The sequence below is a fragment of the Bos javanicus genome, chromosome 17 (genome assembly GCF_032452875.1).
Source record: "Bos javanicus breed banteng chromosome 17, ARS-OSU_banteng_1.0, whole genome shotgun sequence".
NCBI lineage: Eukaryota > Metazoa > Chordata > Mammalia > Artiodactyla > Bovidae > Bos > Bos javanicus.
In genome coordinates, this window is record NC_083884.1 from 52,950,158 (window position 1) to 52,965,459 (window position 15,302).

The following is a 15,302-nucleotide window of genomic DNA, read 5'->3' on the forward strand; positions in this document are numbered from 1 at the left end:
TCTCTTTTGGATTAGTTTTATATTATGCATCTTAAGAGGAATACATCTAAATATTTGTCTTCACTTATCTGAATTTTTTCTTTATTTTCATAGGATACATTAAATATAACTGAGAACAAATTGCTTGATGCACATACTCAGATTTCTGATTTGAAAAGGTAAAATCTATTATCTTACTAATAAGCAAAAACCTTTTAATTGTTCTTTGAGCCCTTAAATATGTGTCTAGATTGAAAATGATGGGAAAGAAAACCCTTTCTTAAGGATTTTTAAGCACTTTGAGATTAGATTTTATCCTCATCTTCCCATCACCTGGAAATACATTTGATTTTAGCCGAAGATTTTAAAATAATTAGAATACATCGGTGGCTGTGCCCACAAGGTGTGCACGTGCTTAAACATTATGCATTTTCTTAGCATAGGTAAAGCGTAAGTGATATTAAGTCATTGAAAAGAATTTTAGGAAGTAGTCTAATTCACCGAATTATTTTTGTGCTCCAAAAAGAAAATAGTATTCACACCAATTTTGTGGTTATATATTTCTTAAAGACCAGGTTCAGGGACTTATTCATGATCTGATTTGCTTAATTAGGTAAGGCACAGTGTGTAAATGGTCCCTATGGCCATGATTAGATATTTCTAATTGGCTTCAGAGTGTATTTTTGTGTTTGGAGATTAATGATGTCCCTTATTTAGAGATTTTACCATACTCTTAAGGACTTCTCATTGGAAAGAACAGAAGTACTGGGTAGCTTTCTTGTCTGCTCAAGTCTTTTCTGTGAAGTGTTCAATTCTAGGGATAGTTTTGTTATCAGATTGGTATACACAATCAGCCTTGTTAGAGCTTTCTTTCTCAAACCTTCCCTGCAACAGAGTAGGTAAGAATCTAAATTTGAAAGATGAGATAAAGACATATTCAAAAGTTTTAAAAGAACAGAAAGAATGCAAAGATAAGCCTCAAAATAATTAATTGGCCATAGTACTTATTTTCTGTTGGTGAACTTGAAGATAAGCTGTTATTCTGAGCATGGCACAAATTAGATGAGCTGCCTGTAAGTTGAGAGTTGTTCAGAAAGCAAGTTCTTGTTAATAGGGCTGCTTTGGATGGCAAGCCTGCTTCCTCTTTTGTGAGAGCCTAACCTGTGTGTATTTTGTACAAGTCACATACCTGTTAGAATTAAACATCTTTTGCAGTTTATTTGCGAATTGCAGTTTATTTGATTGCTTGAATTTTATTTTTATTTAATTTGTACTGTTTTATCTGTAGTCAAATTTCTAAATTTTTTTCTACTTGCTGTATTAAATGCATTTGTTGTTCCCTTTTCCTTTAGTTATAGCATATGAAATACTCCTTTGTAGGATTTTTTTCTATTTGCCTTTCTATTTATTCTCCCTGATTTTGTTCAGCTTCTTAAAGTTTAATGTGACATTTTACTATGAAAAAGTTTTATGGATTTGCATCTCTTTTGTCACCCCTTTCGTAGAAATGTCTGTTAAATAAGTAATTTATAATTGAGCTGTATTTTAAGCTTGTTGAAATGTACTTAATTTATTTTACTGCTTTTGAATTAGGACAATTTCAAAACTTGAAGCTCAAGTCAAGCAAGTAGAGCATGAAAATATGTTAAGTCTTCGTCATAATTCTAAAACTCCCATGAGACCCTCACATGCCAAGTAAGTTACTTCATTTAATCTCTATGAAACTAGTAATAGGTAAAGCCTGTAATTGAACTGAGACACTCACCTGTCTAAATCATGAGGAAGACAGGGTTAAATGTCATCACAGATCTTATGTGTGAAAGCATCTTACTGTTAGATATTGTGAAAACTCTTACGCAGAGGCATTTGCCAAAAGGAGGAAATAGTAGAAGCAAATTGGGACTGAGGAGAATTGGGATGGTTTTTGGTTTTTGACTCTGCCCAGCTGTGTGACCTCAGATGAATCACTTAATTTTTTTGGAGCTCAATCTTATAATCTGTAAAATCAAGGACATTGGACTACAACATCTCAAAAGGTGTGTTAGCCCTTGTGCTCAAATGCTCAGTCATGTCTAACTCTTTGCGATCCCATGGACTGTAGCCTACCAGGCTCATCTGTCCGTGGGATTGTCCAGGCAAGAATACTGGAGTGAGTTGCCGTAGCTCTTAACTTCCATAAATTTCATTCCTGTGTTAATGAAAAACTTATGATGATAGATCTGCGTTAGGTTATGTGAATTTTTCTTTTTAGTTTTTCCAGATTAGCTTTGTTATAAGCTAAGAACATTATCTTGATGATACATTTACAGAGTAAGTTTTTTCATAATTTGAATTGTTTTTTATTATGATTTTGATGTAAAAAAAGTAATAAAGAGTAGATTATAACTTCCTAATATTGATGTTTTATCACAAAAATTTTAAATTGTGTTAACCTTTTTAAGTTATAATTGTCAAAGGAGAAACTTTTTCTAAATTTTTACTAATCTATTTTATGTGGGACATAATGGATTATTTAAAGAAAAAAATATGTAATTAACTGAAGTTGGATGTTTGAGATTGAACAAAAGGAAGGACTAAGGTTTGCCTGGGGGGAAAGGCCTTTCTGAGGAAGGGACATGTAAGCTGAGAGGTAAGACGTGTTTGGAGTCATTCAGGAGAGAGGTGTGGAAGGGAGGGAGTGTTCCAGACAGAGACAGTGGTCTTGCTGAGTCCTGAGGAAGGAGAGAGCTTAGTTTTATGTTTGAAGAACCCAGAGGAGGCTTGTGTGGCCTTACTGTTCCCTTAGGGTTTTACTCTAAGTCCATTGGGGCACCTTTGAAGGCTTTTTGTATAGTAAAATGGTGTCATTTTATACTTTTGTTCAGTGAACCTGCCATAAGGAAGGGAAAAGAGTAGAAGCAGACTAATTAGACTCTTGAAGGACTTGGAGAGAGATGGTATTAGCTGGGTTGTGGCCACAGAAATGGGTAGAGGGGAAGGATTTGAGAAAATTCTGGAGGTAGAAGCCACAGAACATAGTTATGAGTTGGATGGAGCGTAAGAAAGGGCGGTTTCAGATAAGGCCAGGTAAAACCTTTGTTTCTGTCTTAAACAGCCAAGGGTGTCACGTTGAACCAGGGAAGAGATGCGAAGAGCAGACCATGAAGTAAAGATCAGAATTTCCATCTTGAATATTTTAGTGTGAGATTCATGTGAATTCCAAGTGGAACTCAAGCAGGGGATGATAAATTTGCATTTGGAGTGCAGAAAGAAGACTGGAGTTACAAATACTAGAGTTTTGTCTTTGTAGGTGGCGCTTAAAGTTATTGGATGGATGGGTGTGTGTAGTGACAAGTGAGTCCAGGTCAGAGCTCTGAAGAGCTCCAGTGTTGTGGTTTTGGGTAGAGAAGGAGCTGGAAAAGGAAACTGAGATATAGCTGCTAAAAAACAGGAAGAAGACTGAAGCAGCTACCATGAGAACCAGTGAGATAAAGACTGAGTGTCCCTTGCATTTGCAAGCTGGGGGTTCTTGATGACCTGGAGAGCCATTTATGTAGAGCCATAGAAGCGGAAGCCAGTTGGGAATGTACTGAATGAAGAGCAAGTGAAAACAACCTGGATGTCTAACAGCTGTAATGTCAGTGTATTGTGATACATTTATGCATAATATTGCTCAGCATGAACATATACAGACGAGATCAGGGGTTGACAAGCGACAGCTCCCTAGCCAAATCCAGGCCTATGCCTGTTTCTGTAGGGTCTGTGAGCACAGAATGGTTTTTGTTTTTAATTTTTCGGGCGGGGAAAGTTTCATGATACATGAAAACTATATGAAATTCAGTTTTTAGTGTCCATAAATAAAGTTTGATTGGCTCACATCCAAGTTTATTCACTTACATGCTGTCTATAGCTGCTTTGTGCTACAGTGGCAAAGGTGAGTAGTTGGGACTGAGTCTATCTGGCTGATAACACCTAAAATATTTATTATTTGGCTGTTTACTGAAAAAAATTGCCCACTCCTGAACTAGACTCAATGTGGTTTAATCTTTTTTGTTTGTTTGTTTGTTTTTTGGTTTAATCTTAACATAATATGGAACAACAACAAAAAACTAGTTGCAGAAGAAATAGGATGCTAGTTATTAGATTGGTACACAAGTACTTGCAGTTTTGGACTGTGAATTTTAAGTCATCATGTGTTCAATCGCTTCAGTCATGTCCGACTGTGATCCTATGCACTGTCGCCCACCACACTCCTCGGTCCATAGGATTCTCTAGGCAGGGATACTGGAGTGGATTGCCATGCCCTCCTCCAGATAAATCATTATAACTAAGCTCAAACACATCTTTATTAATCAAAATAGGGACCGTTACACATTTTTGCCAACGAGAAATAAGTGTGTTTATTCCTGTAGTGTAGAGATCCATGCTTTGGGATTTGTCAGACTCTCGGAAAGCATTTCGGAGAAGGCAATGGCACCCCACTCCAGTACTCTTGCCTGGAAAACCCCATGGACGGAGGGGCCTGGTGCTGCAGTCCATGGGCTCGCTAGGAGTCGGACACGACTGAGTGACTTCACTTTATGTTTTCACTTTCATGCATTGGAGAAGGAAGTGGCAACCCACTCCAGTGTTCTTGCCTGGAGAATCCCAGGGATGAGGGGGCCTGGTGGGCTGCCATTTATGGGGTCACACAGAGTCGGACACGACTGAAGCGACTTAGCAGCAGCAGCAGCAGAAAGCATTTTCTGCCTCCTGCTGGTTGTGGAAGCATTTTCCTTGCAGAAAGTTGTGGAGATGGTTGAAGAAGTGATAGTTGGTTGGCGAGATGTCAGGTGGATATGGTGGATGAGGCAGAACTTCGTAGCCCGATTTGTTTACCTTTTGAAGTGTTGGTTGTGCTACATGTGGTTGGACATTGTCTTGGAGAAGAATTGGGCATATTCTATTGACCAGTACCAGCTACAGGCTTTGAGTTTTTGGAGTATCTCATCGATTTTCTCAGATATAATGCTTTCCCTGGGATTCAGAAAGCTGTAGTGGACCAAGCGGACAGCAGACCACTGCACAGTGACCATGACCTTTTCTTGGTGCAAGTTTGGCTTTGGGAAGTGCTTTGGAGCTGCTTCTCGGTCCATCCACTGAGCTGGTCGTCACTGGGTGTATTAAATCCACTTTTTGTCGCATGTCACAATCCTATGTGAAATGGTTCACTGTTGTGTAGAATAAGAGAAAGCGGTACTGCAAAACGACAACTTTTTAGATTTGCAGTGAGCTCATGAGGCACTCACTCAGTGAGTTTTTTCATCTTTCCAATTTGCTTTCAAATGCCAGTGAAAGTGAAAATCGCTCAGTCATGTCCGACTCTTTGCTACCCCATGGACTGTACAGTCCATGGAATTTTCCAGGCCAGAATACTGGAGTGAGTAGCCATTCCCTTCTCCAGAGGATCTTCCCAACCCAGGGATCAAACACAGGTCTCCCACACTGCAGGCAGATTCTTTACCAGCTGAGCCAGCAGGGAAGCCCTTTCACTTGCGACATTGAATTCTTTGGCAGCTTCTTGTGTAGTTGTAAGAGGATCAGCTTCAGTGATGGCTCTCAGTTGGTTGTTAGCTTCCAATGGCTGGTCACTGCGCTCCTTATCTTGAAGGCTCTTGTCTCCTTTGCAGAACTTCTTGAATCACCACTGCACTGTACTTTCCTTAGCAGTTCCTGGGCCCAATGCATCGTTGGTGTTGCACGTTGTCTCCAGTGCTTTACAACCCATTTTGAATTTGAATTAAAAAAAAAAAGTCACTTGAATTTGCTTTTCATCTAACATCATTTCTATAGTCTAAAATAAATATAAACAGCAAGTAATAAGTCATTAGCAAAAAAAATGTGCATTAAAATTATGTATAACATAACCATATTTAAGAAGGTATTCCAGTATCCAAAAGGCAGGGTTCAGCAATGCAAAATCTCAATTACTTTTTCACCAATCTTTGGAGTAGGAAATGGCAACCCACTCCAGTATTCTTGCCTGGGAAATTCATGGGCAGAGGAACCTGGTGAGCTGCAGTCCAAGGGGTTGCAAAGAGTCAGATACAACTGAGCACCTGAGCACACACACAATAGATGTTTACCTTAGAGAAGTTCTTGTGTATGTTTATTATAGCATTGCTGAAAAGGGAGTACATTGAAAACTAAACATTCACCAAGAGGGGAAAGGGTAAATAACTTGTGATACAGTCATACTGTGGGTAAATGATTAAAATGGTAGAGGTTTATATATGTATTAACATGCGTATGTCTCATACAGAATGTTGAGTAGAAAAAGCATTAAAAGGATGTGTACCTTATGCCTTTTATGTAATTTTAAAAATGTAAACAACCAGAAATATGCTTTTTATGTCTTAAAAACACATATGGTAAGATGGTAGCATTTGTTAAAACTATGGGCGAGTGCTTGTTATGGTACTCTTTGTAATTTTCTAAAAATGTTTGAAATGATTCTTCATTTAAAAACTGAGGGGAAGAGGAGTGACTGGGATTGAAATGAAAATAGATGAGACAACCCTTTTAAAAAAGTTTGGTTGTGAAAAGGCGCAGAGAGAGGAAGACAGGAGTTCCTGTCTCCTGGTTTCTGTTTTCTCTCTGGAGTGTGATGGGTGGTTATCACCTGACAGTCAAGCCTGGGGCGAGGGGTTTGAGGAGAGTGGAGAGGGTGTCAGATAGTCATATTTGGTGAATCGGAGCTCCTTGATTATAGCAAGACGTGTTGGCAGCCAGTGTCGGGCGTCCACTTGAGATAGCGATTCTCTGATGATGTCCCAGTCTACACAGGCAGGCAGCTTCTTTCCCGCAAAGCTCAGCTGTAAAAATACAGACACTGAAGAAAAGGGAGGTCCTTGTAGTCATCCAGGCTTAGGTCTTGCTGCCAGTCAGGTGTGCCGGAAAGTGATTAGAAAAGTGGTTCCAGGCAATGAGTAATGATCAGCAGGAGAGTGTCCTGGGTCGGGGGTGGGTGGTAAAGAGGAGCTGTAAAGCCGGAAGGGGCTGACGCCCAGGGGAAGGGGAGACCCAGGGTCATGGGCCTTGAGGTGAGTGTGTTGTGCATGCGGATGCTTGAGCATGGGAGTCGGAAGGATCTTGGAGGTTTGATTTCCTTTTTTAAAACATATTTATTTGGCTGCTCTGGGTCTCAGTTGCAGCATGCGGGATTTTTAATTGCAGCAGACACTCAGTTGCAGCATGTGGGATCTAGTTCCCTGAGTGGGGATCGAACCTGGAGCCCCTGCGTTGGGAATGCAAAGTCTTAGCCACAGGACCACCAGGGAAGTCCCTGGAGGTTTGATTTCTGAGGGGACTGTCTTCTCTAGGGTCATAAAGTTCAGTGAGCATCCTCTGAGAGTTGCATGGTTGGTGGGAGGTGGAGCAGCTCCCATGTGCATGGGGAGGGTGGTCAGGACAAGGGCAGGAGCTACCAGAGGATGGTGGAATGAGCTTCGGACGGGCTGTGCTTCCCAGGAACGGAGGCAGGAACGTCCTGGTCTAGAACGGCACTGTTCAGTACAGCAGGGCCCTTCTCCACAAAGCTGTTTAAATCTAGCTGTGTTGCAAGCATTCACGAGTTTGTGTGTATGGCTGATGGCTATGGTATTGGACTGTGCAGATGGAAGGCCTTTTCTGTCTTCACAGAAAATTCTGTGAGCCCTCCTGGTCTACGGGGGAGAGGCAGGACCGTCCTTCATCCCCTGGCCCTGAGCTCCAATGGGTCATAAAGGGTGTGAAGTGTGGTGAGGGCCTGGGCGGGGGTGTTCAGAGTTGTGTGCATGTGAATGCACCAAATCTTGAGGCTAGATTTAGTTCAAGACATACACAAATTATGTAATTTTCTAGGTGTGAGCCAGATGTTTTGTTTAAGTTATGCGTTGATTTGTTGAAGATTTGTCTTCTTGTTCTTCCAAGACCAAGAAGAGCAATTCAGTTGGAACTGAAAACCTTCAAATAGAGTTCATCTAGCTACAATGATAAGATTGTTCTATGCAGTCTTTGAATCCCTGGGTAAATGTGGAAATAGTATGTCAGAGCAGGTTATTTGCTGTCTGTGCTCAGTCTAAACCAGAGTGCAGACCTTGCAGTGTCTGAGCACACTTCTCATCCTTGCAGCACACTGGCAGGCTCGGACGTCAGCCGGAGGAAGTGGCTGATCCCAGGAGCGGAGCATTCCATCTTCACTGGGCAGCCTCTGGACACCAAGCTGGACAGCCAGCCGGAGGAGACCTGCCTTCCTGGGTGAGACAGCTCCATCGAAGATCTCATTTAGGCACTCTTAGCTTTTCTTAGAGATTTCAGTTGCCTTTCAAAGTTCAGGAAGGTTTAAAGAGCCATCTCCTTGTTCCTTTCATGTCTTAATTTTGAGGATCTGATTTTTCTTTTACTTTGAAAGGCTAGTGCTTTTAGGAAATTTTCCTTTCAGAGGTGGTGCAGAGCCTCTGCACTTGTGCCCCTGGCATAGCCATGTGCCCTGTGCATGGGCTTGCAGTTAGGACACGAGGTTGATCCTCACCCTATGGATCACCAGAGCCCCCAGAAGCAACCTCATTCATTTCCTCCAGAGTGTCATATAAATATTATATTTCTCTGAGTGCTTCCATGGTGGCTCAGTAGTTAAGAACCCACCTGCTAATGCAGGAGATGCTGGTTCGATCCCTGGGTCAGGAAGATCCCCTGGAGAAGGGCGTGGCAACGTACTCCAGTGTTCTTGCCTGGGAAATCCCATGGACAGAGGACCCTGGTGGGCTACAGTCTATGCGGTCACAAGAGAGACAGACATGACTTCGCGACTAAACAATAGCATGCGCTAGGCTGTGAAAAGGATTGGGAAACAATGGTCTTATATAACAGGTTCAGTTTTATTGATTTGTATTGAAAAGCATACGTATTCATTGTGGAGTATAACTATCAACCATCATGTTATTCCTCTAGTCTAGTAATAATCCCAGTAAACCATCTTAGTTCAGGCTGTTACAACAGATTACCCTTGACGGGGTGGCTTAAGCAACAAACGGTTACTTTCTACAGCTCTGGAGGTGGGCAGTCTGAGATCAGGGTGCCAGCATGGCTGGGCTGGATTCTGTCCTCACATGGCCTTTCCTTGGTGCATGTGTCTCCAGAGGGAGAGATCAAGATATCTCTTCCTCTTTTTATAAAGGTATTAACCCCAGCGTAGGGGCTTCACTCTCATGTTATCATCAAAACCTAATCACCTTCAAGACCCCACCTCCCTGCCCCCGACATACACACCATCGCATTGAGAATAAGAATTCATCATAAGAATCTCATTCAACATAAGAATTTTGGAGAGACAGAAAATATTCAGGTCATAGCACTGTGTGTCTTGTAATTACTATTTAAGGTACCATTCTTCTCTGGAAAAGGATCTTTCACCTGGAAGTTCACCAAGTTTATTGATAAAAAAGCAGAGAGAGACTTTAGACACACCAATCATGAAAGCTTTGAAAGAACTTGATGAAGAAAAAGTATTTAAAAATTGGGGTACACAGACAGAGAAAGAGGATACCTCGAATAGTAAGTATTTTATTCCTTGTCTGATAGAAATATAGATGCATACATAGATCTCCTCCCCTTTCTAACCCAACTATATACCTTCTTAAAATGAAATGCCCCAAGTAGTAAAATAAAAAGTTAAATTTATTTTCCTGCTGCTTCAGCCCTATTTCAGACAGTTGGATCCACTAGTTGTTAATGTATCATTGTCGTTACATACATACCTTTTATACAAAGTAAATGACATATTAGTCTCTGTTATTAAAGATTTCTGTGACATTCTTAAGAGTATTTGAAACTTTCTACCTCAGTTTGTCTTACTCACACACATCAGAAAGTTACAGCAGGCATTTGGAGTTCATAAAGTGAGATATAACATTTCCTATGCTCCCTTTCTTGCTTACTGAGCTTCTGTCAGTAGGACAAGAAGTCTGTTTATTTTTTAATGATTTTATTTGTTTATTTTTGGCTGTGCTGGGTCTTAGTTGCCACACGGGCTTCTTTCTAGTTGCGGCCAGCAGGGCTTACTCTTTGTTGTGGCTACTCTTCTCACTGCAGTGGCTTCTCTTGTGGAGAACAGGCTCTAGCGTGTGTGGGCTTCAGTGGTTGCAGCAGGCGGGCTCAGTCGTTAGAGCTCCTGGGCTCTATATCAGGCTATAGTCAAGGCACTCAAGCTTATTTGCTCCACAGCATGTGGGATCTTCCCAGATCAGGGATTGAACCCGTGTCTCCTGCATTGGCAGGCAGATTATTTACCACTGAGCCTCCAGGGAAGCCCAAGAAGTATGTTTAATACTTGAAGTGTGTTTCACAGGTCCAGGCACTTGTACTTTCTCTGGCGCTTATTTGGTCAGGCCTGCTAATCACATCATTAAGATCTTCGGTGTTATATTTCCTAAGCAGTATCTCCTAGTAAATAAATTAGTGACCTGTTTTCTAAAAATAAACTCTCTTGAAAAATCACCTTGAATGCCAGTTGTAAACAGAGAACCAGAATGAATTCATTAAAAACTCCCACATTTTTTTTCATCAAGTGTTTTCATTGTAATGTGGTGCATTTGCAAATAATCATTATAATATAGATAGAAGAATTGCTTGCTTTGTGTAACCATCTGCTGATGAAGGCAGATAACTGAAGCTGGTTTTGTTTTTTACATTTTTCTGTTACAGAATTGGTGAATCCTCGGCCAGCTGACTCTTCAGTCAATGCAAGTCGGTCCCCAGAGAGAGGTGCCCAGCAAAGACAAAAGAGGTTTAATTCTGCTTCACAGAGATCATCATCTTTGCCACCTTCAAATCGTAAATCGAATACTCCAAGTAAGGGTTAGAGGTTTCTGTCTTGGGCTTGGAAGAGTGACATCTGAGCTGTACACACTGATGCTTTCTGCTTCCCTTATGCTTTTCGTAGCACCTAGTACAGTGCTCTGAACACCGAATCTCTAAATGCCATCTTGTTCAGTAACAAACTGTCTGATTGCACAGTTACTATGACCATAACAGAAGACATTCTCACCGTTTATCAAAGTGAGATTTTTATGTGTGTTCCACAAATGTTTTGCAACTAATACCACTTCAGTTTTTGAGTCAAACTCAAATATTTTGATACTGACTAATTAAACATTAGTTCAAACAAATTAAGCTAGCCTGAAATAAAGCTGGTTTGTTTTTTTTTTCATGTAGTTACCTAAAGTTACTCAGCATTTTCTTTAGCCGGTTGCAAGTATGATTTTAAACTCAAGCATTGGATTTCTGTATCCTTAATTTCCATTTTCGTAAGCAGCTGAAGAAATTCATATATGACTGTGCTCTTAAAACTGTTCATAGGTGCACTGGTGTTTCCATCTTATTTCCAGTCGACTTCTAAAATCCTGAAAAACCAGTTTTGAGACAGAGCACTGCAACGACAGTCTGATAGAGTAAAATGTGGCCAGTGGTTTCCTCTAGATAGTTAGAAGTATGCGTTTAGTTTTATGTACTCTTATTTATCTTTCAAAAAGTTTTACAGTGAAAATGTATTCTTTTTACAGTTAGTTTTTCTTTCAGTGCTTTTCTGTGTTCTGCCAACATAGCCCCTACATAGAAGGAAAAGACTGTCCCCTCTTCATTTTCCTCTGTAGCAAAGAGAGAGATTATGTTAACACCAGTGACCATGGCGTATAGTCCAAAGCGATCCCCTAAAGAAAATTTATCCCCAGGATTTAGTCATCTACTTAGCAAAAACGAGAGCAGCCCGATTCGGTAAGTTCTCTAAAAACTGTAGAATAAAATATGTAATAGAATTGATTTTTTTTTTTTTAATGTCAACTTTTACATCTAGCCATCACTAATTTTTCAGTTGTCAGTGGGGATTCTGTAGATTTAAATCATTTAAATAAACGCCCTACTAAAAATAAAAAAAGTACTATAATACATGAAAACTGTTTTTAACCATGTAAACTGGCTACTATAAAATTTAAATACTGCCTCAGAACCCTTTCCAGCTTTTGGATATAGAATAATTCTTTGTTTTCCTAAAAAGGTTTAAGGTATAAGGAAAACTGGGGGCCATTTGTATAAGAAAGTGGGCTGTCCTGGTATGGCCCTGGCACTCAACATCAGTTTACCTGTGCTCCTGAGAAGGTTGTTCTCTCTGAAGGGTGGTCTGCTGTGTGTACTGTGGTGGGAGATGACCACTGACACCTAAGACACGAGAGCTGCTGGCCCAGCTCTGTCGGGCTGTTGGGGAAAATTAATGAAGCACATTGAACCTCAGTTTCCTCTTCTATAAAACAGGGATAATAATGCCTACCTGCTTATTTCATATGCTTATTAACAAAGATCGGATGAGATCATGTATCAGTAAATGCTTTAAGTCGCTGGCATGTAAATATAGTTTTGTGTTAGAAAATATTATTTAAATTTAAGTTTTAAAAAATATATGACCACCTTTCTCTCTTAAAAAATATGTAAATATGTGAGTTAACTTGGATGCCAGCTCATCTGTCTAGTGGAGAATAGGGAACATCAGTTAACATTTTTTTCTCACAAGTAACTTGCTTCATTCAATAGATTTGATATACTTTTGGATGATTTAGATACTGTTCCTGTGTCTACTGTACAACGTTCCAATCCAAGGAAACAACTCCAGTTTCTTCCTCTAGATGACTCGGAAGGTATCTTTTCCTAAAAAATTATTAATTATGGTTTTAGTCATTCATTTTGTGAGTTTCTGGTATCAGGGCTCTAGATGACATTATAGCCTGCACTTAAATTTTTTTTACCCAAGGGCCTCTAAAAATAAGTATTTTTGATGCTCATATTGTTTGTGTTATCCTCATTGGAAAGTTGGGAAACTGAGGTCAGGGGATGTTAATGTTTAATTACCAGGGCCATATTGTTCAGTTTTTTATGTTCTGTAACTTATATACAACTTAGGCTTTGGATGTTTTTTCCTTTTTCTCAGTTGTACTTTCTGTTTGAGATAAAGTTATAAAATAATATACATGAAATTGCTTGGGCAGGCCCTTAAAATGCTAACTCTGTAATGTTGATATATGTCCACTAAATGTGTTGCTTATTTTTTAAACTTCTTTTGCTTCAAGTTTACAGAAAGTTTGCATACATTTATTTAGGGGAGATGTGAAGATTGTCAGACTGAGGGAAAGGTTTTTAGAATTCTGAGGAGAAAAAGCTGAGTATATATGATTGATTACATATTTTCTTTTCATTACGTTTTTTTGACCATGTAGCAGCCATTTCCAGAAAGTGAAGTTGGGTAGCATATTTAGTATGTACATGCTCTTTGAGAAGAGTTGATAAGGAAGAAATTTTTTTTCTCTCTGGCAGAAAAAAAATACTCAGAAAAAGCCCCTGACATCCATGTTAATCATAGCTCTTCCCCCGAACCGTTGCCAAATGGAGCGAAGAAAGTCTCTGTGAGACCAGCCTGGGAGAAGAACAAGTCATTTAGCTATGAACAGTGTCAGCCCGTCTCCACAGCACCACAGGGTAACAATTTTGAGTATACAGCAAAGATAAGGACCCTAGCTGAAACGGAACGGTTTTTTGATGAACTTACAAAAGAAAAAGACCAGGTAAAAACAAACAAACAAAAAAAGTTTTAAATCTTTGTCTGAACTTAATACAGATGTCTGAGGAACAGTCAGAAGGGAATTATTGAGTCAAACACAGGAAGTTACTGTTGATGCCATACAAAGCTGTACTGGAAACGCGTGTGAACCCAGCTGTCGTTACTAATTGTGTCAGAGGGAACTTAGGTGAAGTCGAGATGGACAAGAAAATACTAGGCTGAAGTCTTCTTTCCATCCTGTTATAAACGTCCTTGCCAGTAATTAGAATTCCCCTATTTTTATTTAAACGTTTTTTTGTGTGTGTTACCAGATTGAGGCAGCACTAAGCCGAATGCCGTCTACTGGAGGACGAGTCACTTTGCAGACGAGATTAAATCAGGTGACGTGTCTTAGCTTGAATCTGCTTTGGAGGCCTGATGCTAGTCAGTGCTCCATTTAACCACGAGGATTTTTTTTCTTCTACTTTTAAAAAAGTATTTATTTACTTATTTATGGCTGTGCTGGGTTTTTGTTGGCTATGTGCAGGCTTTCTCTAGTTGTGGTGCGTGGGCTCCTTGTTTCGCTGGTTTCTCTTGTTGCAGAGGGTGGGCTCTAGAGCGAGGGCTCAGTGGTTGTGGCACATGGGTTTAGTTGCCCTGAGGCATGTGGGATCCTAGTTCCCAGACCAGGGATCAAACCTATGTCCCCTGCGTTGGCAGGCGGATTCTTAACCACTGGGCCACCAGGGAAGTCTGCACGGCCCCCACAGTGGTTCTTTAATGTCAGTTTGTAGGCACATTGAAACAGTCGATCAGAACTTTTAGCCTTTATGAGAAGTGTTTGGTAATGACAGCGTATTTTATAACCTGATGCTAGCTTTCAGGAACAAAGTGATTTTACTTGATACTTCCAAGAAAAGGCATTCATGCCATCATGTTTTCAAGAAACTAACTTGGGAGCAAATGGCAAGATGTCTGTTAACAGATTTCTGCATTGTTAAGGCTCTCACATGAAATCTCTCTTTTTGTGTTTTGTTTTTTCCTCTCCAAACTGCAAATTATTTCTGAATCTCTTTCCATTTAGTGAACGTGTAAAACAGTGGCACTTTGCAACTGGAATAGATGTGAGGTTAAAAAGAGAAATGTGATTCCATTATTGAGCAGGAGATGGTGCAGGTGAAATGACCCATGTGCCTTTCTTTTAGTTGCTTTTCAAAGAGAATTATCAATAAAATGCATGAAGCCATGGGACATTTTAAATCTCTTTTTGTAACATTTTAAACATCACATCAGTGCCGTGTCTCATATAACGGCATGCTTTGGCTTTTCAGTGCCTTAATTTCAGGAAAAGTTCATTCTCAGATTGATCTGTGATATCAGAAGGAAAGAGAGACACACAGAAGAGGTCTTTTTCTAGGTTTGTACTTAGGAATCCTGCACAAGCATTCTCAGCCCTTTTGTTGTTGTTGCCCTTTGTCTTCTTACTATATTGAAACAGCTTTGGCATACATGACCAGAAACTAAGACCCTTTAAAAGTCTTATTTTAAGAGCTTGTTGGGACCTCCCTGGTGGCTCAGTGGTAAAGAATCTGCCTGCCAGTGAAGGAGACATAAGTTCGATCCCCAATCCAGGAAGATCCCACATGGGTTCTTCGTTATCTTTAACGTCTCTTTTTTTTCTGACTTTCTTTCATTTCCTTTGTTGCTCTGAAAGTTTTTATTCAATAATTGGTAAGACTCAACA

General features: G+C 40.1%; 1 protein-coding gene across 8 annotated transcripts in view; it reads left to right on the top strand.

The window, feature by feature from the left end:
• Window positions 1-15,302, top strand: part of MPHOSPH9 (M-phase phosphoprotein 9) — a 55,668-nt gene that overhangs the window by 34,055 nt on the left and 6,311 nt on the right. For 5 of the 8 annotated variants that reach the window (XM_061384650.1, XM_061384653.1, XM_061384651.1 and 2 more), the window contains 9 exons: window positions 94-158; window positions 1,573-1,674; window positions 8,110-8,235; window positions 9,359-9,531; window positions 10,681-10,827; window positions 11,628-11,748; window positions 12,559-12,662; window positions 13,336-13,583; window positions 13,891-13,959. In XM_061384650.1, the coding sequence (XP_061240634.1) occupies window positions 94-158; window positions 1,573-1,674; window positions 8,110-8,235; window positions 9,359-9,531; window positions 10,681-10,827; window positions 11,628-11,748; window positions 12,559-12,662; window positions 13,336-13,583; window positions 13,891-13,959 (1,155 nt within the window). The other 3 variants (XM_061384654.1, XM_061384656.1, XM_061384657.1) reach the window with 3 other exon arrangements.